This window comes from Paramormyrops kingsleyae, chromosome 21 (genome assembly GCF_048594095.1).
Source record: "Paramormyrops kingsleyae isolate MSU_618 chromosome 21, PKINGS_0.4, whole genome shotgun sequence".
Lineage (NCBI taxonomy): Eukaryota > Metazoa > Chordata > Actinopteri > Osteoglossiformes > Mormyridae > Paramormyrops > Paramormyrops kingsleyae.
Window position 1 is genome coordinate 5,984,011 of NC_132817.1, and position 27,147 is coordinate 6,011,157.

A 27,147-nucleotide genomic window follows, 5' to 3' on the forward strand; every position below is an offset into this window, starting at 1 on the left:
GTGTGTATGTGTGCACACGGGAGGAAAGGAGAGGCTCGCCCCAGGTGCTGTGTGGAAGACTAGTGATTTTGTTGTGATGCTGCACAAAACAACAAATCCCAGTCTGCCGCCCAGCACGGGGCAAAGGTCAGCCCACCGGCATCCACAAGCACCACGTCAGGACCAGCAGAGGTCCCCTGGTTTCCACTTGGATTACTGGTCTAAGAAGTAATTTGTGCTGAGAAATTTCTGGATGCTTGTGACTGTACATTGCAATTGCTGTACATTAACTGGTGATTTGTGAGCCTGTCACATTTTTCTTCTGTGAATAAACGATTATGAAGCGTATTAAATTAAAGGTTGATTATAGACACTGATGATGACAGATCTGTGCTGTGTGGAGGCTTTTAAAATAAAGTAAATACCTTTTTTGTCTGTGCTAGTGGTGACTCATTTAATTTGTACATTATGGGGTGATAATTCAATATAATAATAATGTAATCATTTGTTTTATTTTTCACACCAGGACCTTAAACATGCAGAGGTATTTTTATGAAAATCACTCAAATGCATCATATACAGCCTAATGTTTCATAAATGCCTGTAGCTGAATACAATATCAACAGCAATTTATTTGTGGACAAATACAATTTAAAAGTATATCAAGAGCATTTCAATTCATGTACAGTAAATATTCATATCATATTTAGACATTCATTACAAGGCATTATCTGTATTAAGAGCCCGTATCCATACAGACCTAGTGAAAGATTGTCAAGCTCAATGCGACCCTGCATTGCGCAAGTTTCAGAAATGTATATAGGCAGTCTGTTTACTAAATATCTGATATACTTTAAATTAAAATCTTCAATTATTTTCGAATTTGTAGTGCAAAAACCTATGTGTAAGTTGGAGGGGGACGGTGTTTAAAATACAAGAAAGACTGACAGTATTGTTCCCAGTTTATACGGTTAAATCAAATTATGCACCTGCCGCAACGTTTGGTCGGGGTTTAAATACAGTTGCTACTTTTTAAAAGGTTATGGGCATTAAACTCATATTCTGAAAAGGTTGCTATTAATTGTTAAATGCCTACATAACATCATCAACTAAACCTCTTTCTTTAACTTTTGAGTTATCCCATGAATTCAGGTAATTCATTGCGTAGCATGTTTGAAACAAACAATACTCAGGTTCCCATAACTCGCCCCTGCAGAGTTCGCCAGATATAGCACCGCGCCATGTGTAACGGGATATGTAGTTTAATTAGGAAAACAAGCTGGTGGATTGACTGCACGCTCAATTAGGCAGACATCATTTCCCAGTACACTCCAAGAGTGTTTCCGGTGGCCTGCAGAGTAACTATACTGCAATGCTTTCTGGGAAATGTCGTTAAAGCAAAACCCAATGTTACTTATCTCTAAGGCACATTAGTTTTAAAAAAGACTACAACATTCGTGATGCCTAGCGCATAAAGTAAACAGAGAACTGTCAAACCGCAAAGTCGCCATTTTAACTGTAGCCTTAAAATGGCTGAAAAATGCAAGGGAGAGGCAGGAACACGGACAAGGTTTTGTTTTTAAGTTGAAACAGACTGCCGTCTAGTATTTATTATAAGGTTAAATGGCTAAGGGAAGAGCGGGGCGTAAGTAAAATGGATGTTAAAACTGCGGTTTTTAACGCGGCTAGAGATGGGAAGCTGAAACTTATACAGAAGTTGCTGAGCAACAAAAGTCCGGAGGAGTTGGAAGCGCTTGCGGAGGAGAAGACGCAGGGAGGCACCCCGCTCCTCATCGCTTCCCGGTACGGTCACCTAGAAGTGGTGGAATACCTCCTCGAGCACTGTAAGGCTAATGTGGAGCTCGGCGGCTCCGTTAACTTTGACGGCGAAACGATTGAGGGAGCGCCCCCTTTGTGGGCGGCTTCGGCCGCGGGTCACCTGCCCGTGGTGCGAACCCTGCTGAAGCACGGCGCTTCGGTAAACAACACCACGCTGACTAACTCTACACCGCTGCGTGCAGCCTGCTTCGATGGCCACCTAGAGATCGTCCGCTACCTGGTGGAACACCGCGCTGATATGGAGGTGGCTAACCGGCACGGCCACACTTGCCTGATGATTTCCTGCTACAAGGGCCACAAGGAGATTGCCAAGTTCCTGCTGGAGCGAGGTGCGGACGTCAACCGCAAGAGTGTAAAGGGCAACACTGCGCTGCACGACTGTGCGGAGTCTGGAAGCCTGGACATCATGAAGATGCTGCTGAAATGCAACGCACGCATGGAGCGTGATGGTTATGGCATGACCCCGCTGCTGGCCGCCAGCGTGACAGGCCACACCAATATCGTAGAGTACCTGGTGCACCAGCCACGCTCCACCAGGGAGGAGCGCGTTGATGCCCTTGAGCTGTTGGGTGCCACCTTTGTGGACAAGAAGCGTGACCTGCTGGGTGCCATGCGCTACTGGCGCCGTGCCATGGAGCTGCGACAGCCGGGCGACCGTGCTGGGGCCCTGCTCAAGCCACCGCAGGGGCCCCCAGTGCCCGCGTATGACTGTGCTCGGGAGGTGAACAGCCTGGAGGAGCTGGAGGCGCTCATCACTGACCCTGATGAGATGCGCATGCAAGCCCTGCTGGTTCGCGAGCGCATCTTGGGCCCCTCACACCCAGACACCTCTTACTACATCCGGTACCGCGGTGCCGTCTACGCCGACTCTGGCAACTTCGAGCGCTGCATCAGTTTATGGAAGTATGCGCTGGACATGCAGCAGAGCAACTTGGACCCACTGAGCCCCATGACGGCCAGCAGCTTCCTGTCCTTTGCCGAGCTTTTCTCCTTCGTGCTCCAGGACCGTGCCAAGGGCACTCTGTCCACGCGGGTTACCTTTCATGACCTGATGGGTGTGCTGAGTAAGAGCGTGCGCGAGGTGGAGCGGGCAGTGGCGCAGCGTGACGGCGCCCCCGAGGCACCACAGTTCACCAAGGCGCTAGCCATCATCCTGCACCTCATCTACCTGCTGGAGAAGCTGGACTGCACGGCCGAGCAAGAGCACCACAAGAAGCAGACCGTCTACCGGCTACTCAAGCTCAACCCCCGGGCCCGAAATGGCTACAGCCCATTGCACATGGCTGTCGACAAGGAGACCACAGCGGTGGGCCGCTACCCGGTGGGTCGCTTCCCGTCACTGCCGGTGGCCAGCCTGCTGCTGGAGTGTGGAGCTGACGTGGACTCGCGGGACTGCGACAACAACACGCCACTGCACGTGGCAGCTGCTAACGGTTGCCCGGATATCATGAGCGTGCTGGTGCGGGCTGGCGCCCACTTTGACGCCACCAACGCGCAGCGCAAGGCTGCCTATGAGCTGCTGGATGAGCGCAGCGCCGGCCGGCACGCGCTGCACCCCCTCAACTACGTCACCCTGCAGTGCCTGGCGGCCCGAGCCATCGAGAAGCACAGACTGCCGTACAAGGGGCTTATCTCCGAAGAGATGGAGGCCTTCATAGAGCTGCACTGACCCTCTACCCCAACCCTAAACCTCCATCTCTCTCATTCTCGCTCTGCCCCCCCCCCCCCAGGCTTAGACCAAATCAAAGCAATAACCCCACTAATCGAAGATGATAAACCTACCCTCACTGGTTTCCTTTCTTTGTACACTTTTTTAAAAAGATTTTAAAACGGAAAACCTTGAAGCATCAGGTTGGGTTTTTTGCTCTTATCAAGTGGGTCAATACTTCTGATTTGATTTAAGCTGCCGTGGTACCTTCTTCTTCTCTTGCTTTCTGTTCTTCACGAGCAGGGAAAACAAAGCTTTTGACCCTGTCCCATCTATCCTGCACCAGATGGGGCAGCTTGATTTGCAGGTAGTGACAGGTAGTAAATGGAGATGGGGCAGCAGGGGTGGGGCCCCTGGGGAATTGTGCACTTTGATAAACGCATGCGATATGGTATTCGGAGTGGGTGCTTCATTTATTCGCATTAGCTCCTGTACCGAGTTGGTCCATCAACTTCCGTGGGGTAAATCAGTTGAGCTCTCTGGCCATTGGCTACCCTTTAATTGATGAATCTCGGAACTAGAGGAGAGCAGGATACCGTGCCAAATCGCCGCCGGGAGTGTCCTCTCTCTGGGCGTTGACTATTTGAGACCCTCTGAGTGGCCTGGTCGCTCGACTGCAAGGATCCCTGGCTCAGGCTCCTTGGAACATCAGGAACCCTTCCACCCTCGACATGGGGCTTCTACTCGAAACATCCCGGAATGAGTTTGGGCGACCCTGCCCAAGCCGTACAGGTAAACCAGCATCTGGACAGTGGCGAGAGACACGATCTTACAGTATTTGACTTGGTTAAAGTGGTGGATTTCTTTAATCTTAACTGGGATAGCCTTCTACAAGGAGAATTACAAGGAACTGGGTGAAACTGGTATTGAAACCCTCAGATGATGGCAGTAATTTAATGAGTCTGTAAAAGTTTACTTCAATGTCAGCATTTATAGGAATGTACACTTTTATTGAACAGGGGCTGTCCATCAAATCCATTTGCTGATGGATTGCAAAATTGGATAATGTACTATATTTGCCTTTTAGTCTTATTTTTATGCATTTTAAGATATGTTTTGGTTTTTTTCCCCCCGTTGTTTAAATCAACCTTATTTAAAGCACTTTGAAAAATAGTAGTACTTTATTTTGCATCCAGACCATGGACTCTTAACTCAGAGTTACCCGTTTAACAGACTGATTGATAACACCTTATGGTCAAAAAATACATTTGAGGTGCCTGAATAAAATTCAGAATCCAGTGACGTGTTTGTGTTGTCAATGCAAATGCATGAGCAGATGCAGGACAGCGGGAATCCGGACGCCTTGTTCCGTTTAAACCCAGCGCACAGGAACATCACCTTGGAAACCGAACAACACATGTCAGACATAATGAGAGTTGAGGAAGGGTCACTGAGGGTAGCGTTTAACAGGGAGGAGGGCCTCCGGAATCAAAGGCTGATGAGGAAAACCTCATTTTTATTTGATAATCAGCTGAGTTTACCTTAACGCTTCTAAAAAAAGGTCATTTTCAAAAGTAAGGTGTAATATTTCTCCATGAGCAGTAACGCAGCAGTAACCCATATACATGCAGAAGGGAGGAAGTAGGGGCTGCTAGCCTTGGGTCAGATGTGGGTGATTGTTCCACCTGAGGTCCAGGAGGAAGTAACTTCTTGACACATCTGGAGCCATCAGCCATTTACTTAGAAGAACCAGTGGCTAATATGAATGTCTATGTCAACAGCACAGCCCCTTTCTGTAGCTGACTGGAGATCAGCGGTGTCTCTGATGGGATCAGTGAGGTGAGGGGGGGGGGAGGAGGAATTTTGTCATTTACTGCCTCCTCTGCCATCGCAGGCTGAGATTTATTATGACCTGTATTTCTGGACAGTTTTATGACCTTAGTCTTCCTTCATCGGCTTCTCCTGTCTCCCCACTGCCAAAGGAATCATTTTCTGGCTGCGTCACTGTTAGGGACGGGGCTGTAATGGCACGGTGTGATGAAGGGGCCGCGAGCCTGACAACTGCTGTTATTCATAGCGCCTGGGCTGCTCGCGCCCTTTTTATAGACATGGAAAAACAGGAGTAATGAAAGTGAAGCGTTCCAGTCCTGGGGGCTGCGGAATAGGACTCCCCGTCCTCTCACGTCTTCTGAACAAACATGCAGGAGGAGCTAAACCGATAGATAAAAAACACAAGCGTGGCTTTAATCCACACCTCTGCAGCACAGCCTGAGTCGCCGGGTAACACGTTGCGTTCATGTTTAAAAAAAGAAATTTGGCCGCCGACAGCCCGAGTCAGCTGCCCTGGGGGCAAACAGGCGCCTCTTCTGTGTCCTAACTATAGCTCGGATGCTTAAAGACGGACACGTTAACATCCGCGACCGCAAACTCAACACCCTGATCATCGCAGCTGGCGGCACTGGAATTTTTACCTCTTCCGTCCATGCCTTCTTTTACCCCTTCTTGGCATTCGCCAGGCATTAAGGCCAATCGCCACGTGTCCGTGTGACTCGATCAGCCAAACTGGCGAATCCTGCAGCACCATCTTAGCCTCCGTGGTCGACACGTTGGCAGGTCACAAGTTTAATTGGCAATCAGCACCGTGGTCTCCCTCTGGCCTGTCTCTGCTTCTCATTCCTTTGATTGCCAGCATTTGTCTCAAAATGTGGTTGCATGTTTTAAAAATAACACAAAATTGAACCAAAAAAAGAAAAAACCTTTGAATGTGTATCCCACCAAAAACCAGACTTTACCCAATGACAGTAATTCTGTAAAATTGTGAGTTGTTAAGACCTTTAACACTGGACAACGGTGGGTTGCGTGATCAGTCTAATTGAAGCTAAAGCACAGTGAGTATATATATAATTGTCTTAATGATCGCGGAGAAATCTGATTATGTCAGGTACTAAGAGCAGTTATCCATGTGAATGTGGTTCCAGTGGCCGGTAACTTGTCAGATTTAAGGTACCACAGTTTAAATGGACTTCATATTCGTTCACTTACATTTTGCCCAGACTACCTTAAATCCGACAAGTTACCCCGATAAGCCAGTAACCCCGCTTCGTAGTACAGGCCCCAGGTTTATCTGGGGAGATCATGATTCCTTCACAGGCTCTGAAGGAAACACAAGGCTTCAAACACTGATTATTCAGCCCCAGAAACATGCTAATGAACAAAGCAGCCTGCAAATCTCACGTTGATAGAGCTGAGAAACAGATTCAATTGTGATAATGCAACAAAAGCATATGTTACTTAATTACCAGACTGCCGTTATGAATAAATGCCACTATATTTGAACTATAAGGACGAGCTACAAAATTATCCATAAAAGGGTACATGTGTGATTTTACCTCACTGTTGAATCAGCGGCACGCTCAATAACAAGTGACAAATATGCTACTAATATTTTTGTATGGTTTTTGAATGTAAAATGCAAGTAAACAGTTATCAGTAGAAATTCTTAATTGTGGTTTCACACAATTTATCATTTACTCGGTGATAGGGACATCTTGTGCAATTGCTCTGGAGTAAGGACCTTGGACCTGTATTCAGATTTACTGTACGGTATGTTCTTAAAGAATAAACACCTATAAAAATTAAATATTACAGTTTGATGAATGCATATTGTTAGTGATTCCCATGGGAAATGTATATTCTCTTATCTAAACCCCTCAAACATAGACGCCTTGGCAGAATGAATTGTTACTGTTTACTGCTAGAATTGCTGCTTTTTGCAGGTCAGAGGTAAAATCAGGCTTCGGAACTCCTGGTGGGCGGAATTATTATGCATTGTCAATCACTGCCTGGTTTAACCCAATGAGACCCCACAGAGTAATCTATAGGCCTGTCTGTGATTGGCAGCTCGTGATAATCCCACCCCCTGTGGGTTTCAAAGAGACTCCTCTCTTCTCATGAGTTTTTCCTTTAAGCCGAAGAGATGAGGTCTGTGTCCAGGGAGGTATTGGTAATGCTTTTTTCACAAGGTAGTGCCAGTCATGCTGGATATGATTTAGTTAGAAGGTTATAATACACTTGAAAAAGAAGAGAACAGAGCTGAATTACAGGAACTGTAGAAAAACATGTTTTCCTATTTGTTTACTTCCTGCCACCAGATCTACAAAGCCAAAATTACGTCAATGCCATAGTGCCTCATATTTATAGATCAAAGTAGTCATGGAACCATAGGCATCAGTAGGAACAAATCTGCACTTAGTTCGATGTTTAACACTGCGTTGATTAAATGCTTGTCTTTGTGCCTTGTGGTTTTTATTTGTCTCTCCTTCTGTTTTTCCTTTGCTAATCAATCAGTATGAAGTATGAAGGCAGTCTGAAGGAATTGCATCATTAACAGATGACAAAATCATAGCACCACTTCCCTGGAATCTGTGTAGCAATATATGTTAATTCATCAGCCAAGTACTGGTTAGCATGTGGTGTATTATTTGAATTTAGGAATCAAATTAAGCTATTAAATCCTCCATCCATGAAGAACAAGGAAGAATTTACACAGATGAAATATATTAATGATATTATAGTGCTTTCGTGCTATTGATGAATAATGAAATTGCGGTTTTGTTTTAAGTATGATCAGCTGTATATAACAGTAACTAATCTTAATTTCTCCCAAGGTGTCCTCGTGGACTTTAACAGCAACACTTCAGATTTCGTGATTACACGCGCTCCACTAATGTAATTTATGTAGTTGCTACAACCAACAGGTACAAAGCAAATTAGGCTGGAGAAAAATGATGCTGGCTTGCTGTGTGTTGGAAGAACAAGATCATTAAACCGTAACATATGTCCATGTTCACGAGACAGAGGCGGACTCATGACAGTCCATTATGGGATGAGCCATTCCTTATGAATCTTTCTATTTATGGAAAAAAATAAACCATTTGTGTATTTTGAATGTCTGATTTTATTTCCGTAAGCATGCTCCAATACTTCCCATTGAATGTCGTATTAAATGCCTAGAGCAGGGGTGCCCAATCTTATCCGCAAAGGACCGGTGTGTATGTTGGTTTTCGCTGCAACTCCCTAATTAGATTACTAATTAGAGGACTGATTGGCTGAAGAGTCCTCACACCTGGGTTTGAACAGCTGACCTACAGGTTATCCCAAAAACCCGCATACACACCGGCCCTTTGCGGATAAGATTGGGCACCCCTGGCCTAGAGTGTTCGGTTTTTTGCAGGATACGGTAAATGATGTGCTGGGAAATAAACCACAACAAAACAAAGCCATTCCATAAAATAATATCCATTATAATATAGAAAAATGCGTTGAATAGCACCGTGGTTCCTCTACTATTCCCACATGTTTTATAGCTGTTTGAGGACCAAAGTGGACCAGCAGAGGGCGTTACTGTGACATGTCAGACAGCAAATCCAGCGCGGCGCTTAAGTAATCGGCTAACGATACATGTCAGATACGCTTTCTTTATGTATTCTCAAATGTTCATCTTAACGAGTAAAGTGTAATAATCCGTGTCACATTTCATTGGGATGGCAGCGTAATGGGACTTATACAGCTTGCAGGTAAAAAGTGTAAATACTCCACCAATTACAGGGGAAACATGATTATTGGGGGATTATTTTGGCTGGATCTGACTATTGAGGGGGTCATGACCCCCCTAAACCCCCTGGAAATTACGCCCATGTACGCAATATAAAAAGGCACACTGAACCTTTAGGCTGTTATAAAACACGAAGCACAAGCAACACCATGTTGCAGTAATGTTTTGGGTTGGATGACTTGGATCTATTTCCCCAAACAATCAGTACTGTGCTACTGACGCGCAAGGCAAGTTCTCATCACGGTGGTGCTGTACGGTTGTTTTCTCTGTACTCTGAACCTCATTTTAATTCATGGAGTTTGGTATTACATTACTTTTATTCATTTTTCCACTCCCCCGGACACACGGCGAAGGGGAACCCGAAAGCTTGTCCTGTAGCATGTTAGACATGCGCTCTGGTTATTCTTTCTTTTTTTTTTTTGGATTACCTACACGGCGCTACCTAATTTATTGTGATTTTTATGCTCCTAGCGTTGTTCAAAACCGATGACACGCTGCTTCAAAAACCCAGGCTCTTCACACAAGAAAAACATTGTGAAATAAAATACGAGTTGCATATAGGCTACGACAGAACACTTGGGTGTATGTTTGGTCGTGGTGGGAGCGGCGATTGCTACGAAGGAAAAGTAGGCCTAACTAAACTAAAAATGCATATGAACGGAGTACAATCGAGTACTTATTGAGTCTATTTGTAGTCTTTTAAAATTCTGGTATTTTATATAGAATATTTAAAGCATCTTATACATACAGTGTCCAACGCTTTTTTTGGCATCTGTTTAATTGCCACTGTTTTGTATTTGACCCAAAATGTGATTCGGTACACGATAAGCTGTCAGGTCTTGGTTCATTAAAATGCATCGTAAAAACGGATTAAAATCTGCAGGACGTGTGTTGTGAATGATGGTTAAGGAAATGAATCCTGTGCCTTCGGGTGTGGCTCTGAACAGGTTTTCTACCCTAAATACGCAATTCTGTCTTCTGCAAATAAAAGCGGCTGAAACAATGACTGCACGCCTGAGGGTGCTTCACAAAACGAGTCCCTAAAGGGACATGATCTCGCCAACAAATGTTTATATTCTAACATGTGACGCCATCAGTGACGCTTCTGAATGTCCTAATGACGTCGCTCTGTGAGGAGCGAGCCGCTGATTAGCTTGTTTCGGGCTCCCTGACTTCCCGGGGCCCCTGGGGGCCCTGTGTGCTGTTCTGTTTTTCCCCTGTCTAGCTTGATGCATGCAAAATACAAGAAAGCCGGCTCCCGTGTGTCCTGATGCACAGCATTGCGTGCTTAATTTGATCGAATGTGCTTTCTATTTTAGGCTGCGGTTTTATACTATCAGCTCGCCTGGTTTACTCTGTCTGGTTTAATCTCTTGTTTACGATTTTCTGCTCGTAGGATATGGAGCTTGGAATTTTTCATCATTTGATGCATGATTATATAACGAAGGCTTAATTAGCCACTGGTTTCACTTAGGGCTTTTATAAAATCAAAGTTCCCTTGATGGTGTTGTGTAGTTGGGGTTTTTTTATTTATTCGGATGCTGGATGTTTTGTCATGCATTTAATTCTCTTGAATGAGATAATCAATCTGTTGTTGGCGACTGAGAGTCCGTTACGGAGGCTGCAGAGAGATACATGCCGCCGTCGACATATCGATCCCTTAAGTTCGCCTGTTAGACTTTTTAACTGAATGAAAGGAAAAGCGTAGTGATATTAATATCAGCTGGGTATGTCTGTTGCGTTAAGTGAGTTAAATGGCACATGGTTTGTTTATGGTTATGAAGTAGACTAGTTACTTGTTGTTTATCCTCCAAGTGTATTATTTGCTAATTTTATATCATTTTAAAATAACACCCAAGACCGTTGAAACGCTAGGTTCGGTAAACTCCAATTCGGTGAAACCCACTGCTTTATGCTTTTCGAGGAAATCCCTTTATTGGAAACTATTTGTCGCAAACCAATAACTGCTTAATTTTACCCCTCAGCGTTTGTGAATGTAATATAATATAGACAGACTGGTCGTATTAAGTTATGTTTCAACCATTAATCCCTTTACTGTATATTGTGGATCGAAATGCTGCGACTGTACCTGTAGGGGGCAGCAGCATGTTTAGGCGTGTTAAAAATTCATGCTAGCCGTGAAGAACCCTCTGCTCAAGAGCATTTTAATCCAGTTTTGCTCTCATTAAATGCTCCTTGCTTCTAAAGATCATGCCCATTCATTTGAAGATCGCACTGTGAATGTCAGCTGATGACTACGGTGTTCTTTAAACACGGAGAACAAAGAGGCTAGGCGCTAATTACAGGAGTCAGGGCCAGTTTAATAGCTGCCCGGTGGCTGCAGGTGAAGTGGAATGTGAATCACACCCCAAAAACGGGTGCAGCAGGGTTACGGATAAGAAGCCCCCATTTTATTTTGAAGTACGTGGTCCTAGCGAATGGTGATGATGCCTATTCAGCCTGCCTTACTATTTATTAACTTGGCAAGTTGAATATGCTTTAGTATAATGTGTTATGCGCCCATTCATAAAAGCATTGGTCACCAACTGGCAGACACTGGACCGAAACTGGATTGAATCTAGGTCGTCTGATAATTTGGACCCAGCGGACCTTGTCCTTGTGTTGCTGATGCATTCGAGCCTTGGGGGTAAATCACTGGGCACTCTGCTTAAAATTATTATGTATTTTGGTTCATCTGTCTAGTTTAGTCATTTACAAATTTAAATTGATTTCACTTTTTACTTCATATTTCATATTTGATTTCCCCTTTTGTATTAATACATGGTTGAAGACTTCACTTGTCTGTTTCCTTCTCCGTTTATACGATTGCCCAGTTTTCCTTGAAAATGTCATTTACGTTATAATAAATGTTTTTCTTTTCATTTTCCAGAGGGGAATAATTGGTTTGAAAATTCTGAAGATCAGCAGCATTTCTGTTTACTTATTGTAGGAATCTTTTTGAATAAATACAACCTGCTTATTTTTTTCAAGGTGGGGGGGGGGGGGGGGTTGGGGGTGGGACCACCTCAGTCTCACAGTGTAGTAGTTCAGCTGTGGAGATTGTGAACTCCGACCCTGGCATTTAAAACATACAAAGGTTAACTCCATTCATGGTGATCCACGTGCCTTGTTAATAGGTGTAATTTTTAATGGAAAGCACAACCCACATCGCATTGTTGCTTGTAGCTGGAACTGCATTGCATATTTTAGAACTGAGTTGCATTTTTCACAAAACACCCGCTCCTGAGCTCCACATCCAGGACTTAAATGTGTCACACAAACGTCACACTACAGTGAAACATTTGCCATTCCCACCAGCAGGGTTTATGCTCTCCGCAGAATGAAACGGCTCTTCGTCCATTTGTCATTATGAGTTGCTGTTAGTGCTGAAGTGCATGCAAAGCTTAATCAAATTCATGGTTTTGTTTAGGGAGTCTGCAAGATGGATTGGTGTATGCTGAAGTCCTCATGATTTCTTACAGGTTCTTGTCTTTGCGCCTTATCTGAGGAGAATTTAATACATGCCGCGCATTTGGGATATCCCCCCCCCCCACCACAGACATGCAGGTCTGTATGAAGGGCTGTAAACTCCAGCTAGGATGTTTTGAGGGTCATGTCTGAATGAGGACTGAGATTAGATGAGTGATCCCTGTTCATACTCCTCTATTGTTGAGAGGCCTGGGTGACTGATGTGTGGGTCTCTCTCTCTGTCTGTTGCCCTGGTGCATTTGCGTGTGTGTGCTGGAGCTGGTCATGCATAAAGAACTCCTTGTGGCACTCGGGCGGTTTACGTGTCCGCGGCGCCAGTCCAGTGCCACTTGTGACACCGCGCCCGCTGTGAAAAGCACTTTGGTTCCTGCCCAACGCGGGGAGTGAGCTGTGTGTGAAGCCCCATAAAAGCAAAGAATCCATTATTTATAGATCAAACATGAATAGGCCCAGCCTGGAAATTCACAGTAAATGACTTTCTCTGGAGTTGGAGAAGTTGCACTAAATGCTCATTACGAAGCCAGTTTTTTTAGTTAATATTTTTATATTTCTGTAGGACAATATGAAAAGTGACCAGGGCTCTTGGAACGGAGAAATAAATGTTTTTTAATGTATGCGTTTGTCCAGTTGAAATATTTTTTTCTGTAGTTGTTGGCAGAATAAGTACATGTTTGATGAATGTTTGAAATGGCATTTCTTCATTTTGAGGAGGTTGCTGTCGCTCTTTATGGTAACTGCTATTGTAGACTATTGATTCTGCATCAGCTGCAGAGACTGGGGGCTCTTTGGTATCCAGCCAAATGTAGATGCTTCAGAAATATGCCTTTTCTTCTCCAGGGGAGCCTTTGGTATACATGTGTGGTATAGAAAAGCCTCTGTGGTATATAACTTACTTTCCAACCCCCCCATACTTTGGCTTTTCACTGAGAAATCCTTAGACGCTTTACCAATTGGTATTGTGGTCAATGGCGGTTAAGACAATGGACTAAAAACCTGAAGGTTGCTTGGTCAAATCCCAGCAGGGGGCCTGCAGGATTAACTTTTTATCGACTTTAATTGCTCTGGTAAAATACCCATTATAAATAGATACAATTAAGTCTCTCTGGGTAAAAATGTCTACTAAGAAACTAAATATAACTAAATCTTTGCTGACCCGAGTGTAACTCTCTTCACAGCTCCCCTTTGGATTGAACACAAAGGCGACAGGTACGGGGTTGATGATAATGAAGAGATGGTCTTTCTTTTCTTGACAATGAGGAGCAGATATTCTAAGCCAGGCTGCTATAGAGGGAATTCGCTTGGCCTTTAGCTAAATAAAAAGCAGGAATGAGGTTTGACTCTTGATGTGTGCTTTGGTATTAAATTTAATCAGCATCGACAAACACATTACACGCCACACAACCAAAATTTTACAGTACTGAAACACTGTGGAGCGGCTCTTTAATTGACTTTCGAACAGAATGTGAACAGTAAAAAAAAAAAAAACCCCAAAAAACTTTAAGAGAGAACAAGTCAGCCATAGATTTCGCCCGTCTTCACAGGCTATCCATGGAATTCACGTCAGGTGTCTGAGTGTCATGTGGATGCATGCCTGCAAACATAAACGGATGATGGAAGTTACACCATATTACCATGTCCTGTTCACCCCAGGGAAAATTACCTCTGATTAGTACAGTGGAAATCTCAAGCATGGGAATAAAATCATACTTTAGCTTAATGTGTATTTAATATAAACAAATAAGTATTCCATATATTCCAGTCTTTTATCAGTATATTGGAATTCCTGCACCATATATGCAGTTAATCAAAGCATTTAGCAATGTATATCCATAATCATTTATTTGTAAAAGTCAAATTTAAGGATGTATCAGATTTGTGGTTAAACTTTAAAGCAGCCGATTTTTAATGGGGGGGCTGTCAGCGAGGAAAGGGCAGTGTTTGCAATTGTAATGCAACAAATACTTTCTAACTGGGAGTCTTTAAATTAAAGATCATCCTCTGAAATCCTGGAGGTCATGAGCACTGAGGCCAAGTCATCAGGAGGTTTGTGTGTCACTCCTGAATGTCACCTTAAAAGCAGGCCACTTTCTTTGGGTTCATTTTAAGGACACTTGTGTGTTCGGTCTCAGTGGCGGCCCTACCCGTCCTCTTCTCCCTGTCCTTGAGGAGTCCTGTGAAGGGGAGGTGTTGCACAGCCTGCTCCTGCTGAACGCCCACGTGGGCCATTAAGGGAGGGGGAAACAGTGGGACTCTGCACTCCTAAGCGGAGAAGCGAAGAGCAGCGTCAGAACGTGCAGTGACAGGCCGGTCAAAGCCGGCTAAGGCCTCTGTCAGACCATACGGCAGCATCACTGCTGTCGCAATGCCCCCTCGGCAAAAATAAATGTGCGGATAATGCGAGTAAGGAAATATTTGCTGTTTAATATAAAGGCAACAAATAATATAAGTAATATTGTTATATAATAAATACATAACCTAACAAAGCTGTAGGACTGTAAGAATACAGAACTGGGCAGGCGTGAAGCCGCTAGTCACCTGAGTTAAAAAATGTAGTCTGACGTGCTTTTGTTTTTTGTTCTAGACAGGGGGGCGTGGTTAAAATTCCTTGCTTCATGTTCATTTTAGTCCTGTTAATTTCAAAACACCAGTGGGAGAATAGTATGAGCAAATATTGTAATAGAAGTAAATTTCTGTACTGAATATACAAACTAAAATCTTGTTCGTGGTATTTCAATATGATTGTATATGCGATTAATCTGTTTAAAAATTAATCTCAGTTTAATATAATGTAGACTAATAGAGGGATTCCCAACCCCCAGGCCACTGAAATTTGGGGGTTTGGAGGAGGGGGTGGTTAATTTCCAAAAAATGAACTATACATTTTCAAACCATGTGTTGTAAACCCTCCCGTTCTCTAACTTTTTTTAACAGCTATTTTTGTAAGGAAAATGATGGCTATCGAGTCGGGACAATACAATTTGCTAACCATGGGGGGGGGGGGGGTGCATACAATGTGTCGTGATCGATCGACTAGGGATGCCTAATGGGTTGACCGGCCCTGAACTTACATGTATTTAGTGGTTAAGAACACGGAATCATAAAGCAAATGTAGGCAGCTGAAATAACATTGTGCATAATTGCAGAGGTGGAATGTTCAGGTCCAGAAAGTACGAATCCAGACCAAGATTTTGTTTCAACCAACCAACTGAGGACTCTGTGAATGTGAGTCTTTATGCTCAACTGGTTGGTTGAAACAATATGATCTGGATTTGTACTTTCTGAAGCTGAACTTTCCACCTCTGCATAATTTATATTTGATTATACCTCATTTATACATCTGCGTGAAATTCCTCGTTCTATTTAATTTTCCAATTAGACACCAGTTTTAAATCGTTCCACGTAAGGTCTGGATTTAGAGCAATGGCGAATGTGTAATCCCTACTAAACAGTTTATGTGTTTTTAGTGATAAAGTGCGTAATAACCTCCGGTGAATATGGCACCCCCGCGGACTGGAAGTGGGGCAGCCCAGGGACGGAGTCTGCTCCGGCGCCGGCCATGTTCAGCAGGAGCGTCTGGCAGGCGTAGGGGTTCCCGTAGTAGGGATACAGCTTCACGGGGATGGGCATGGTGAGCAGATCGCCCGGGTACAAGTCCCTTGGAGTCAGTTCCGCAAAGATGTAATCGGCGGGGAACCGAGGTGCTAGGAAATACAAGAATTAAAAAAAAAAGAAGTGAAATTACAAAGGTAATCCGTGATCATCTAGCCATCCTTTTTCTGCCCCCACTTGTCCCGTTCGCGGGTAGCCGGAACCTATCCTGGAAGTTAAAGGTGCAAAGCAGGGAACAACCCAGGATGGGGCGCCAACCCATCGCAGGGCACATTCACACACCATCCAGTCACACATGCACACCTACGGGCAATTTCGTAACTCTCAGCATGTTTTTGGACCGGGGGGGCGGTGACCCGGAATACATGGGGAAAAAAAACCACAACGACAAGGGGAAAAAATGTGCATCCAAACACATGGAGCACAAGCGGGGACTGGAACCCTGGTCCCAGCGGCGTGAGGCAGCAGCATCAACCACAACACCACCGTGCCGCAAAACCGTTTAATTTAAGAATAACTAGTTGACTTAATTCCATTCATTCAGATGAATAATTTAATCCTTGGTCGATGCCATTTCTTTCCAAACTTACTTCTATTCATAAAGGCACCGTCTTTATTGGACTGCCGCTGGGAGGCCCAGCAGTGCGGATCCTGGGCGTCCGACCCGGTTCCCTGCGCGGCAGCACCCGCCGTCGGTGTCCGCGCCTCTTGTGCCACTTGCCCGGCCCCGTTTCCGTGACTCGCCGTCGGCGGGACTTGGGGCGCATCCTCCGCCTGCGCGCTCGCCGGCTCCCCGGGTTCCGCTTCCTCCGCTTGGCTCTTTTTGATGCGCCTCTGGAAAGCCATGATCTTGGTCCTCTCCGTGATGAGGGAGCACTTCCAGCAGGCGCAGTGGTGAAACTCGCACTTCCCCGCGTGCCCTTTGAGCTGCACGATGAAGCCGTGGTTCCTGCATCTTGCACACTTGGGGTTGCGGGTGATTTTTCCAGAGCTTTGCTGCTTCGCGTCTTTTGCCAATCTAGGCATTTTTCGTTTAAATGTACTTCACTTTGATTATAATATGACAGCGTTTAAGTTAATCCTTTTAAATCGTATTGATAATATCGGTGATGGTAATGGTATGACAGTTAACAGTCTGGGGTGGGGGTAGATGCAATGTCACGTGATATTAACCTTGAAACATTTTGACTGTGGGAATTGAGAAAGAGCGAAGTTCCCAGGCCAATTGAAAGAACTATTAAATTGTATTTTTTTTCATGACGGTCAATGTCAAATTAAAGATTGAGGGGAAAAAAAATCCGAGTTTGTAGTGGAAGCTGATGAAATGATTATTATATTTTGATCCTTTTTTTTGCAACCTGTAATGATGTATTTACTTGATGCAAATTAAATGCATGTAGTTGCCTCCAAGCGTATACTGCATACATGCTGTCTTCAAATTATCAGAAGACTAATATCAGAGATATTCTTTAACGATTTCTCTCTCAATCTGTCTTCAGAGGAGCGCGGCGGGTGTCGGATAAGACTGTCGGACGGGGCCGCGCTGATATTTTGCGAAGGGCACGTGCTCGACCAGTAAAATTTGCCGATGGGGTCGGGGGTGTGTGTGTGGGGGGGTCTTCTGTGATCGGGTCCCCTCGGTGCAATTCGAAAAGAGGCACTCAGAAGGGAGGGACTTTCATCAATCGTTCGTGCAAAAGCTTATTAAGAGCTTATTAAGAATTTAGAGACGCCTCAGTTCACTGTTGTAGACGGGATTTAAGGACTTGCAGGTTACGCTGTTTGTTTAAAAATGTTAAGCATGATGATGGGGAGCAGTCGGGCAAACGGGTGTCATCAGCGATTGTTGAGGTTTTTTTAAAAAAGTTCTTTTAATTAGATCATAACTTGCTGATACGCACGACCTGGAACTGTGATCGGTGTCTGCCGCATCATCTTAACAGCCATGTGCAGAGCCACCGCTCCCTGTCCTGCATGGGTGGAACTCTCCTCCTGGCTGATTCTCATATCCACATCCATCCAGTATGGTTTTTGTAAAAATGCATGATCTAATGAAAAGATATCCAAACAAAAAAAAAGCAGATCATGGAAAAATCATGGAAGGATAGGACGAAATGGGCCAAATTGTCTTTTCGATGGTAAGGTTTATTTACTGATAACTAAGGTGTATGCAATTAATTTTTGCCATTACCATATGTAATACGTAGACAGCGCTGCTGGCACTGTGGTGATTGAGGGTCTGTGCGGGAAGCGAGATGAATTGTTATCCGTGCAGAATGCAGCTGATGCTGATGTTACATTAAATCTATTCAAGCATCAGATGAAGGGTTCAGTAATATTGCAGGTTATTAAAATAAAAGGCAGTCGTATATGGACTGCAGTGTTGGGATACTGGGCTGATAACCAGGTTAGTTAATGTAAGCATACCTGGAAGCGCCGGATACCTGAGCACATCTCGCCTGGAGTAGCCTACGCTGTGTCGGACTAACCTCCCAGCATCGCTGTGGATTTGCAGCCTAAAGGTTGTCTCTCCTACATGTGACATTTGGCCGTTTGGCTAACCTACAGTAGTGAATATATTATGCCCTTTCAAACACAGAAGCCAATTTGACGGGTGTTATACTGTAGGAAAGTACCGTAACAGGGGCGGTTCTGGGGGAGGGTAGTGCCCCCGTGAGAACATGTATTTATATATGTGGCTTCCACTTTGTGCGCTGGGAGCAAGCGAAACGCAAACGTAAGCACATTTTCTTGAAGGACTCTTAACGTATGTAAGATGTATGGTTATAAAATATAGCTAGTGCTTTGTGACTTGGTGTTTTCTTAACAAAAAATTAATATATATTTTTGCAATGTAATTTATTTTAAAATATATAAAATATATTTAAACTTATTTAATCAGAACCTCGGTATGGGTGTCAGTTTTCGAAATTATCGGTATCGGCCAGAAATTTTCTTAACTATTATGGGCTGATGAGGTTATTATTGATATTAATGCAGGATCACTGTCTTTGTAAGTTTGTCGGAACCTGAAGGTTTTCAGTTTAATCTGAGTGTTTTGTGTTTTATTACGCAAATCTGCTCGCTCTAGAAAATAATGCCTAATGTGAGTTAAGTGGGGAAAACATACTGAATATAGTTTTTAGCCATTTATTTTGCATAAATGACCAGTTAATATTCAGGTCTTATTCCAGCACTGGACTTCACGGGTAGCCTTTCATTTGTTTTGTTTAATTGAGCCTCATTCTCCCGCGCCTAAGCATTTTATTACAATTTCCCGCCCAACCCGAAAAATCCATTCTATGTTAAAGATACTGTATGAAATTATTCGCGTAACCTGGCCTTTCTTGAAAGGAACAGACTGGTTCCTGGTGTGTAAATGTAGGCATTTTCATAGAGCATTACTAATTTAAGCTGTTTTGAATTAATGAATCTGGGAACGTGGTGTCCCGTGTGTCCCCAGTGTAATTTTGAACAATGAGTTTGTTTAATTCCTGTTCTGCATTTTCTCTGCATTTTGTCTTGTGGGATGTGTAATCAGATATGCTGCTTGGAAATTCACCATGGCAAAGTGAAGTGATTATTCGGTCTGTCACTTAGAGATACATCCCATACACACCTCTGTCTAATGAATGCAGACTAAATCGATAATGACACCTCTTCAATAAATTATAGAATGGAAATGGAGTTTGTGACGCTTTATCGTTTTCAACCTGAGTTTCTGTTTCTCTTTATTCTGGTATTGAGTTGCCCAGTCACCCATGAACAGGTGATGACTTAACTGCCCCCCCTGTGCAGTGTAACCCCCAGCCAGCCCCTGATTGGTGGGCCCGTCTGTGGGAGGAGCTTGTGGTCGACCGTCATGGCCCGTCAGCAGCAAATTAACTCAGGTTCATTAAGGTCAGAAATCTCGGATAAGGTTAAAAACTAAGGTCATTAAGTGTTAAAAGTCATCCCTCTGTCATTTTCTGTAGGGTAATTAAATCTCTCTTTATGCTTTATCTCTCTGTATGCTGAGGGTGGAAATACTATTTTCTATTTAGTATGGGACTGAAAGATTTCCTTAAGTCAAGACATCTTGGACCCATGTAATAGTCTGCAGATATGGCAGGTGACGTCCCCTTTCAAAAGGTCACTTGAAGACCCCTGGTGGCCTAACAGCACTTGTCGGTTTCATGAAATAACTTGGCAGATTTAGGTGGTGTCCTTTCAGTGTCTTTTAGTCTAGAAAATCAGCAGGATGTTTAAAATGACTTTTGCAAAACCTGGCTTCTCCTGCAATCATCCCCACAGCAGCGGCTAATTAATTCTTGGGACGGCTGTCATTCACAGCATCCGGCAATCTGCTGAGTGAATCACTGCTACCATGGCAGTTTAAAAAGCATAAGCCAATGATGGAGCTGGGTTTCTGGTCACATGACCACCCCCTTTCTGGGCCTGCGGAGGCCTGAGAATACGAGTGAGGAGATCTCCCTGATTCAAAATGATCATAAACATGTCTAATTTAGCATGGATAGCTTGTGACTAGATTACCACTGTGTGTCTGGCGCTGGTTATGGGGACTGCTGGTCTGCTGGCTCCTAGTTAAGGAGGACTGCCGTGCTACTGGCTTCTGGTTATGGGAGGTGCTGTTCTGTTGGCCACTGGGAGGAGAATATGCTGGACTGACCTGGGGAAGGAATAGAGCCAGACACCATGGTAGGCGAACAAAACACGGGGCTTATCTGCAGACCTGAGGGATTGGTCCAATGGCCCTGATGGCACATGGCGAAGCATGAGTTTGTCCCGCGGTGGACGAGGGGCTTTTAGAGAAGCGCTGGGGAACTGGGCCTTTCGGCGGACGGGTTAACTGAAGGTCTGCCTCTTTGGTTGTGGCACCACTCCATCACACCGCAGGTGGGTGCTGACCTGCAAATGGAGCCCAGCACTGGCCAGTACAGAAACATGCGTTTTTTTTTTTGTGTCTCAAAGTTCTTTTGAGGTCAGGGAGACTGATACTGTATCATGGGTGGGAGGCGGGGAGGGGGGGTGTACTGTCCTGTATCCCAGCAGTGAATAAAGACCGGGGGGGGTCTGAACCAGCTGCAGGGATCTGAGATCACAGCTGTGCACTTGCTGTAGCATCTCTGAGCATTTTGCCCGTTCCTTTTCACAGGGTGTTGAAGGTTACACGCTTTCCCCATCATCCAGGTCCCTCGGGTCGTGTCCGCAGAAACTGGGCCAGGCTGGTAACCTTACCGGCTCTCTGTCCAGCAGAGACAGTGGCGCGGTGCAGACTAAAGCTGCCTTTTAAAATTTTAATGGCCCCTTCTTTTTAGCTGTCCGCCCACGCGCCCGCAGGCTTCTGGTGACACCAGGCCTCCTCCCAAAGCCTGTGGTAGATGCCCAGGGTGCCCCTTGCATTTCAATGATGGGCAGTGGAGGGCCGGATTGACTGGGTAATAATTCATCGGTCTTTAAGAGGCTGCCCTCCCCTCAGGCAATACCAGGGGTCACTAGTTTCAATTTAAATGCCACAGACAATTTAGGATTTGTAATTTTAACATAAATATGACTGAACATGCAGGCCACAAAAAGACCTAATCAATGTCTCCTGGGAATCTGTCAGTTTTTAAGTTGTATTATTAGTATTTTTTTCATTAGGGTATTGTATTTAGTAGGTGAAGGGTATAAGAGGGCATAAGAGGTTTCTGTATCCATAGAGACTGTTGCCGAGATGCTCATAGAGAAAGACTTTGACACTGTTACGGCCACGCGGCTGTGAGTCGCGTTCGACGCGGTCTGATAAATGTGCTCCGCTACATCATGGCTCCGCCGCGGTCATTGATCACGGTCAGAGGCAGCAGAGTCCACCGGGCGTAAAGAATTACAACCGTCGAAGTTTTTTTTTTTTTTTTTCCTCCTGTCCTGCTGCTACCTGATGCAGTTTTTATTTGTGTTGAAGTGAAGGCAATTTCCCGGCCCGAGTCGCTGTGTTTTGCGTAAAGGTTGATGTGGACGATTTAAGGGCAGCTGTCATAGAGAAGGATGCCGCCCGTTACGTTTCTGTTCCACAGGGTCCCGGGTTCGAGAGGAGGCTCTTTCTTGTAGAGTCTAAAATGTTTCGCTCATCCACGCATAGGACAGGTGGGGGCGATTCACACCCATGCTATCTTGAGATCTTTTATGATTTTTAATTTCTGCATTGATCTCCTGTCTTGCTCATTTCGAAAACTGTACTAGTAATTACTGGGTCATTTAGGACTGAATGTTTAGCCACACCATGTCTGAATTGCTCTTCCTCTTAAAGAATCCCGCTCTTGGCCTGAATTCCCCTTTCTAGGTGAGGTTTGGAGAGTCGTGCATGTTTGCTAATACATGGAATTTTTATTTGCATTCTTTGGGTCGAGTCACGCGCATTCCTTTAATCCATCATGAAAGTGCCGGGGTAGGAAAAAACGAACAACGTAGCGCAGGGATTGAGTCCCAAACCACTCGCACGGCGTTTTGCAGACAGCTGCCCTCAGGTTTTTAAATAAACATATTTAATACAGTCCTGGATTTCGCACCTGGAATCCTCGGCGAGGTCATTCATTGTTCACCTTTTCTTGCTGAGGCGGCTGGATCCAGCGCGGCCGTTTTCGGGGGCTGTGGCCTGTGGCCTGTGACCGTGGCGTCTGGTGACGCCCATGCTGCGGGGGTCACTGCCATCGCATCAGCCTAACCTGCATCGAAGGTCCAGCGTGATGGCCATGCTGTCCATGAGACTCATGTCGATGACAAGCACAATCTGGCGAGAAACTCAGCCATTTGCTTCATTTGCACAACCCGTATGGGAACGTTTTTTAAAAAAAATAGCATATGACTCATATGCATTGTACCCAAATCATATAAGCTCTTTATAGGGCAGTCAAATATACAATCCATATTAATTTAGTGTTAAACATATATGTCCTTTATTCATGTGAAATGCATATTAAATTAATATTTCATTAGTATTAGTTTTTATGCATAATTCTTTGAACGAACTCAGTTGAATCATGGACAGCAGTTCCGCACTAGAATGTGTATTTTGAAAAGGAAACATCCTTTTCAGTTGATGCTTTCACTTTGTGTTCTGAGAGCATAACATGAATTTTCTCATGGAGAGATCATACATGGAAATATATGTCTTTCATAAGAATAATTTAAAAGCAATATTAATATTTAATATTTTATTAAATAACAACAAGCAATAAACATGTATTTCCTACTAGAGCCATATGTTACCACATATGGTAAAATGTAAAGTTCATGTAAAAGTTGTATATTTTCCTGCAGGCTTTAGTGCCTCACGTGTTAAGTGTGTTTTTTGGTATAAATGTGGCCCTAATCAGACAAGAAAGAAACATATAAAAGACATAATGCTTTGTCATATAAGCCTGAAATAACAGAAATGCTTTATATGAACCGTGAGGTTTTTACAGATGATCCACATCATCTATTATTAAAGGTTCTAGATCTTCAATCTCCCCAATTCTCCCTGTTAGAAGACGAACAGCATGTAATTGACATGGGGCAGTGTTATCGCCAGGGTAATATTTCGCCTTTGGAGCACAAGTTATATACACCAAAGACGACCCCCCCCCCCCCCCCCGCAACCCCATTTGCAACTCATGGGTGCAGAGCGGCAGCCAGTCAAAATCCTCAATTTATGACTGCGGCGTGACTTAACGCAAAGGTGCCCATAGATGCTGAGGTTTGATTTCCGGGCCGGCGCTATAAATTCTCCTGGAAGCCCATGGCTGCGGCGGCGCTGAGACGGTACAGCATGTGGTTCCTCAGTCTCCTCTATGCTTTTCTTGCTTTTTGCACCATTTGCAAATTCAAATGGTTTGACCCGGGGCCCGAGAACTGCTACTAAGGTTTAAAACCCACTTCAGAGTGATAATATATGTAGATGCTGTTTACACACATTGCTCCCCGATATCACAAGGATAGAGGAAATCTATTTAATTTTCATATACTGGGCCTTAGGCTCACTGCACTAAAAATAAGCACCGAGTAACACAGCACCTTTTAGTGAGTGAGTAGGATTATCCTGCCCCCAGGGGCTCCGCTATAGCTAACACTATCGGTCACATACAGTTTAGTAGGTCTGGAGAGTCTATGTGGAAATATCACCTGATGCTGTCAGAGAGTGACAGGTTTTTAATCAGCTGGAACGGATTTTACACCTTGTGATTTTTGCAGAAAATAAACTGTAAAATGCTGAATTGACTCTATAATATATATGAATGTGATGCGCATGGAGTCACCATTTAGTGACATTTTCTTATAGAGGTGAGAGCTGCAGCTAAAAGCAGAAAGTTGCAGGTTGTAAGTTCAGGAAAAGTGCTGAGCAGCCTGCTTACTTCGCCAGACTCACTGGAATATATTTCTGGGTATTTTTGGGGCGCCTAGGAGAGCAGCATTTCTGCGCGGAAAGGTCTCTCTCGGAAACCGTATTCTTATCCGTGTGGTGTTCTGTCAATCCCATTTCTGCCAGCAGAGATGATAGTCTGCCAGGTTGCTGGTAACACAGGGCGACCGCGATGGAATCTCCTCTAATGGAGAGAAAACGGCGGGAAAATAGGCCTCTTAGAATCGAGGGAGCCTAATTATTTCAAATTCTCAAGGGATTTGGAATTCAAATTATTCTGGTCTATTTGCTGAGTCCTCCACACAAAGCTCATCTAGTCCAAAGTAAAGTTTTTCTTGGCCATTATGAAGAGAAGATTGGAACAACCCAGTCTAGCACGATGTTCTAATCTTCCTGTTGGTAAATTGCTATTGGATTTTGTTTTTGCTCTGACTGATCAGTTGCTACAAACAGTTCCCATAATTATTCAGTAACGCTCCTTAGATCGCTGGACCCGCACAGCTCTTGTGTTTTTTCAAGTGAGCACAAGAAGTTTTTCGATGAAGAGAGTAAATTGAGCTAAAAGCTTCCCTGCAATCTATTTGCAGCAGCTGAACTTGCCTGTGGCACAATGATCAGGTGACTTTAAGGGTATTATTCAATACACATACTTGACCACACCTGTGTTCTCACACCCGTTTTATGTGATCTTCCGTTGCCAAAGGCCAGTTCCAATAGTAAGAACAGAAATATGGAGGACGATAAAAATCCCTGGATGCTGGTCTTGCCCCGCCCCAAATATCAAGGATACATCAGTTGCATCTTCACCAAACTTGTCCAATCCCCAGTTCTTGGGAGGCAAGTTAGCAAGGCTACTCTTGCCAAGACCACAAGTACGATCTTTGCATTCTTGACATTGAGAAACGCCCTAAAACTGTCTGCTGATTGACCCTTGACCTCAGTGACCTCACTCCCGCATCTTGGTGATCTTTGTGCATCAGCTACATTGATCACTAGCCAATGATGTTTCAGCCCTTCCGGCTCATTACACAAGGAGATGTGTTGCATTCAGCAAGTGTTTGTTTTTCGTTAGCTGAGCCACAGAACAATCACATCTGCAGCACTGAGGTTTGGAATGGTATGGAGAGCTCACCTTTTTGTGTGGCAGTAGCCTGGGCTTTTCACTGCAGCCCTCTGTAGCTGAGGCTGGGCTGAACCCAGCAGCGTTATCTGGGAGGGGCGTGACTTTTCGCTCCCACTGAGCTGGCTCTTACCGCTGCCAAGGCCCGCAGGCTCTCCGCTGAGCCGTCGTTGCTTCTCTGCACTCGCTGTCTTGCATGTGTCGAGCCTCAAGCTTCATGAGTCAGTTTCGGAAAGTGCCTCGTCCCCGTGCCCTAGAACTGCCAACATCCCAACTCGAGTGACCCCCCCCTCCCACCCCGGAGACATGAAATCATAAATTCCATATAAACAAATGCCAGCAAGTCGCTTGCCCATTCCAACTGCCTCGTTTTAAATCGACCCGCTGCTTATACGAAGTGACCTACAGTTAGCCCTATATAAGGCATTTAAATTAATTAATTCAGATTAAGTAACTTGACATAATAATTTAAAAAATCTATATTGTTTACTTCTTAAAGAATACGTAATTTCACTACTGCGTTTCAATTCACCATTCAGCTTGACGCATCTTTTATTGCATCTATTATTTCCCATTTTACGTTCTTATTTATTATTTATTTATTCTTATGTTTTACTGTTTTATTTATCTTTTATAGCTTTGGTGGGAAGCCCACAAAAACAGTTTCATTGTTCATGTACAACGACAATGAAGAGATTCTGTTTCTGTTGTAGGTTGCATCTGGGACTGGATCTGCCCATCTTTGAATAATAAAACCATGCCGACAGTCTTGTGACACACGCCCCCCCCCCCCCCTTTAAATCTTCCCCTGCCGGGACAGTGCACTGAAGCCCCGGGCATTAAAACTTCCCTTCTTATGAGAACTATCTGTAAGTAGACCATTCTGTAGTGGCATCCTGCTTGAGCATGCGTGTAAGAAACCCTGACATATCTACCCTTAATAAAAGCACAGTTTCTGTTTTTCAGTGGGGGGGGGGGCATTTGGGAGTTTTTCCAAAGGTGGTGACTCCGGTTAACATGAACTTCAGCCAAGGCTAAGAACCTGCAAATGTACCTGATAGACCGTGCCGGTGCTCGGGTCCAAAGTCAGACCATTGAGCAGGTGAGTGAACCGGTCCGATGCTCAAGTAATTGAGAAACTGGGCACCAAACCGCAATAGAGCCATAGAGCGGGCGTGTGCGTGTGGTACAATCTCTCTCCACACCTGAGACCTCCAAGGGGAACCAGGAGTGACCTCAGCCACCGCTTCCCTTCTGTCCCGCTCGCAGCCAAGATTGGGGATTAAATTCAAATATAAAAGGGAAGAATTTAATTTCACTGACATCATATCCTTTTTTAGCATCTACTCATTTTCAAACCAAATTAATATTAAAACATCATACCTTCCTTTTCTAAGACCATCTTGTCACCAGAGGAGAAATCCGTAGGTGATCAAGTTCTTAATCTACTTAAATTGATAAGGATCCCT

General features: G+C 44.4%; 3 protein-coding genes across 6 annotated transcripts in view; 2 read left to right on the forward strand and 1 right to left on the reverse strand.

Annotated features, from left to right (window-relative positions):
- The first annotated feature begins 1,464 nt into the window (after positions 1 to 1,464).
- LOC111847417 (protein fem-1 homolog A) lies at positions 1,465 to 4,764 on the forward strand. The gene has a single exon (XM_023818567.2). It carries the CDS (start codon positions 1,634 to 1,636, stop codon positions 3,485 to 3,487), a length of 1,854 nt encoding a protein of 617 aa, XP_023674335.1. The 5' UTR covers positions 1,465 to 1,633; the 3' UTR covers positions 3,488 to 4,764.
- A 4,456-nt stretch (positions 4,765 to 9,220) lies between these two features.
- The window catches only part of LOC111847393 (low-density lipoprotein receptor-related protein 8-like), a 94,067-nt gene continuing 76,140 nt past the window's right edge, over positions 9,221 to 27,147 (forward strand). For all 4 annotated transcript variants that reach the window (XM_023818524.2, XM_023818525.2, XM_023818527.2 and 1 more), the window contains exon 1: positions 9,221 to 9,307. The gene's annotated coding sequence lies outside the window, so the exon portion shown is untranslated. The remainder of the gene's footprint in view (positions 9,308 to 27,147) is intronic.
- Positions 13,916 to 17,344, reverse strand: LOC111847395 (uncharacterized). The gene is made up of 4 exons (XM_023818530.2): positions 16,769 to 17,344; positions 16,053 to 16,270; positions 14,711 to 14,828; positions 13,916 to 14,160 (listed from the first exon to the last, which is right to left on the reverse strand). The coding sequence occupies exons 1-4, from the start codon at positions 17,202 to 17,204 to the stop codon at positions 14,105 to 14,107; spliced, it is 828 nt and encodes a 275-aa protein (XP_023674298.1). The 5' UTR covers positions 17,205 to 17,344; the 3' UTR covers positions 13,916 to 14,104.

Bases quoted from the DNA above. Each gene is read 5' to 3' on its own strand.
- LOC111847417 (XM_023818567.2), top strand. From the start codon at position 1,634: ATGGATGTTAAAACTGCGGTTTTTAACGCGGCTAGAGATGGGAAGCTG.
- LOC111847395 (XM_023818530.2), bottom strand. From the start codon at position 17,204: ATGCCTAGATTGGCAAAAGACGCGAAGCAGCAAAGCTCTGGAAAAATC. The intron at 16,271-16,768 runs GTAAGTTTGGAA...TGTATTTCCTAG, and splicing joins CGGTGCCTTTATGAATAGAA to CACCTCGGTTCCCCGCCGAT. The intron at 14,161-14,710 runs GTAGGGCCGCCA...TTATGTTTGCAG, and splicing joins GGACAGGGAGAAGAGGACGG to GCATGCATCCACATGACACT.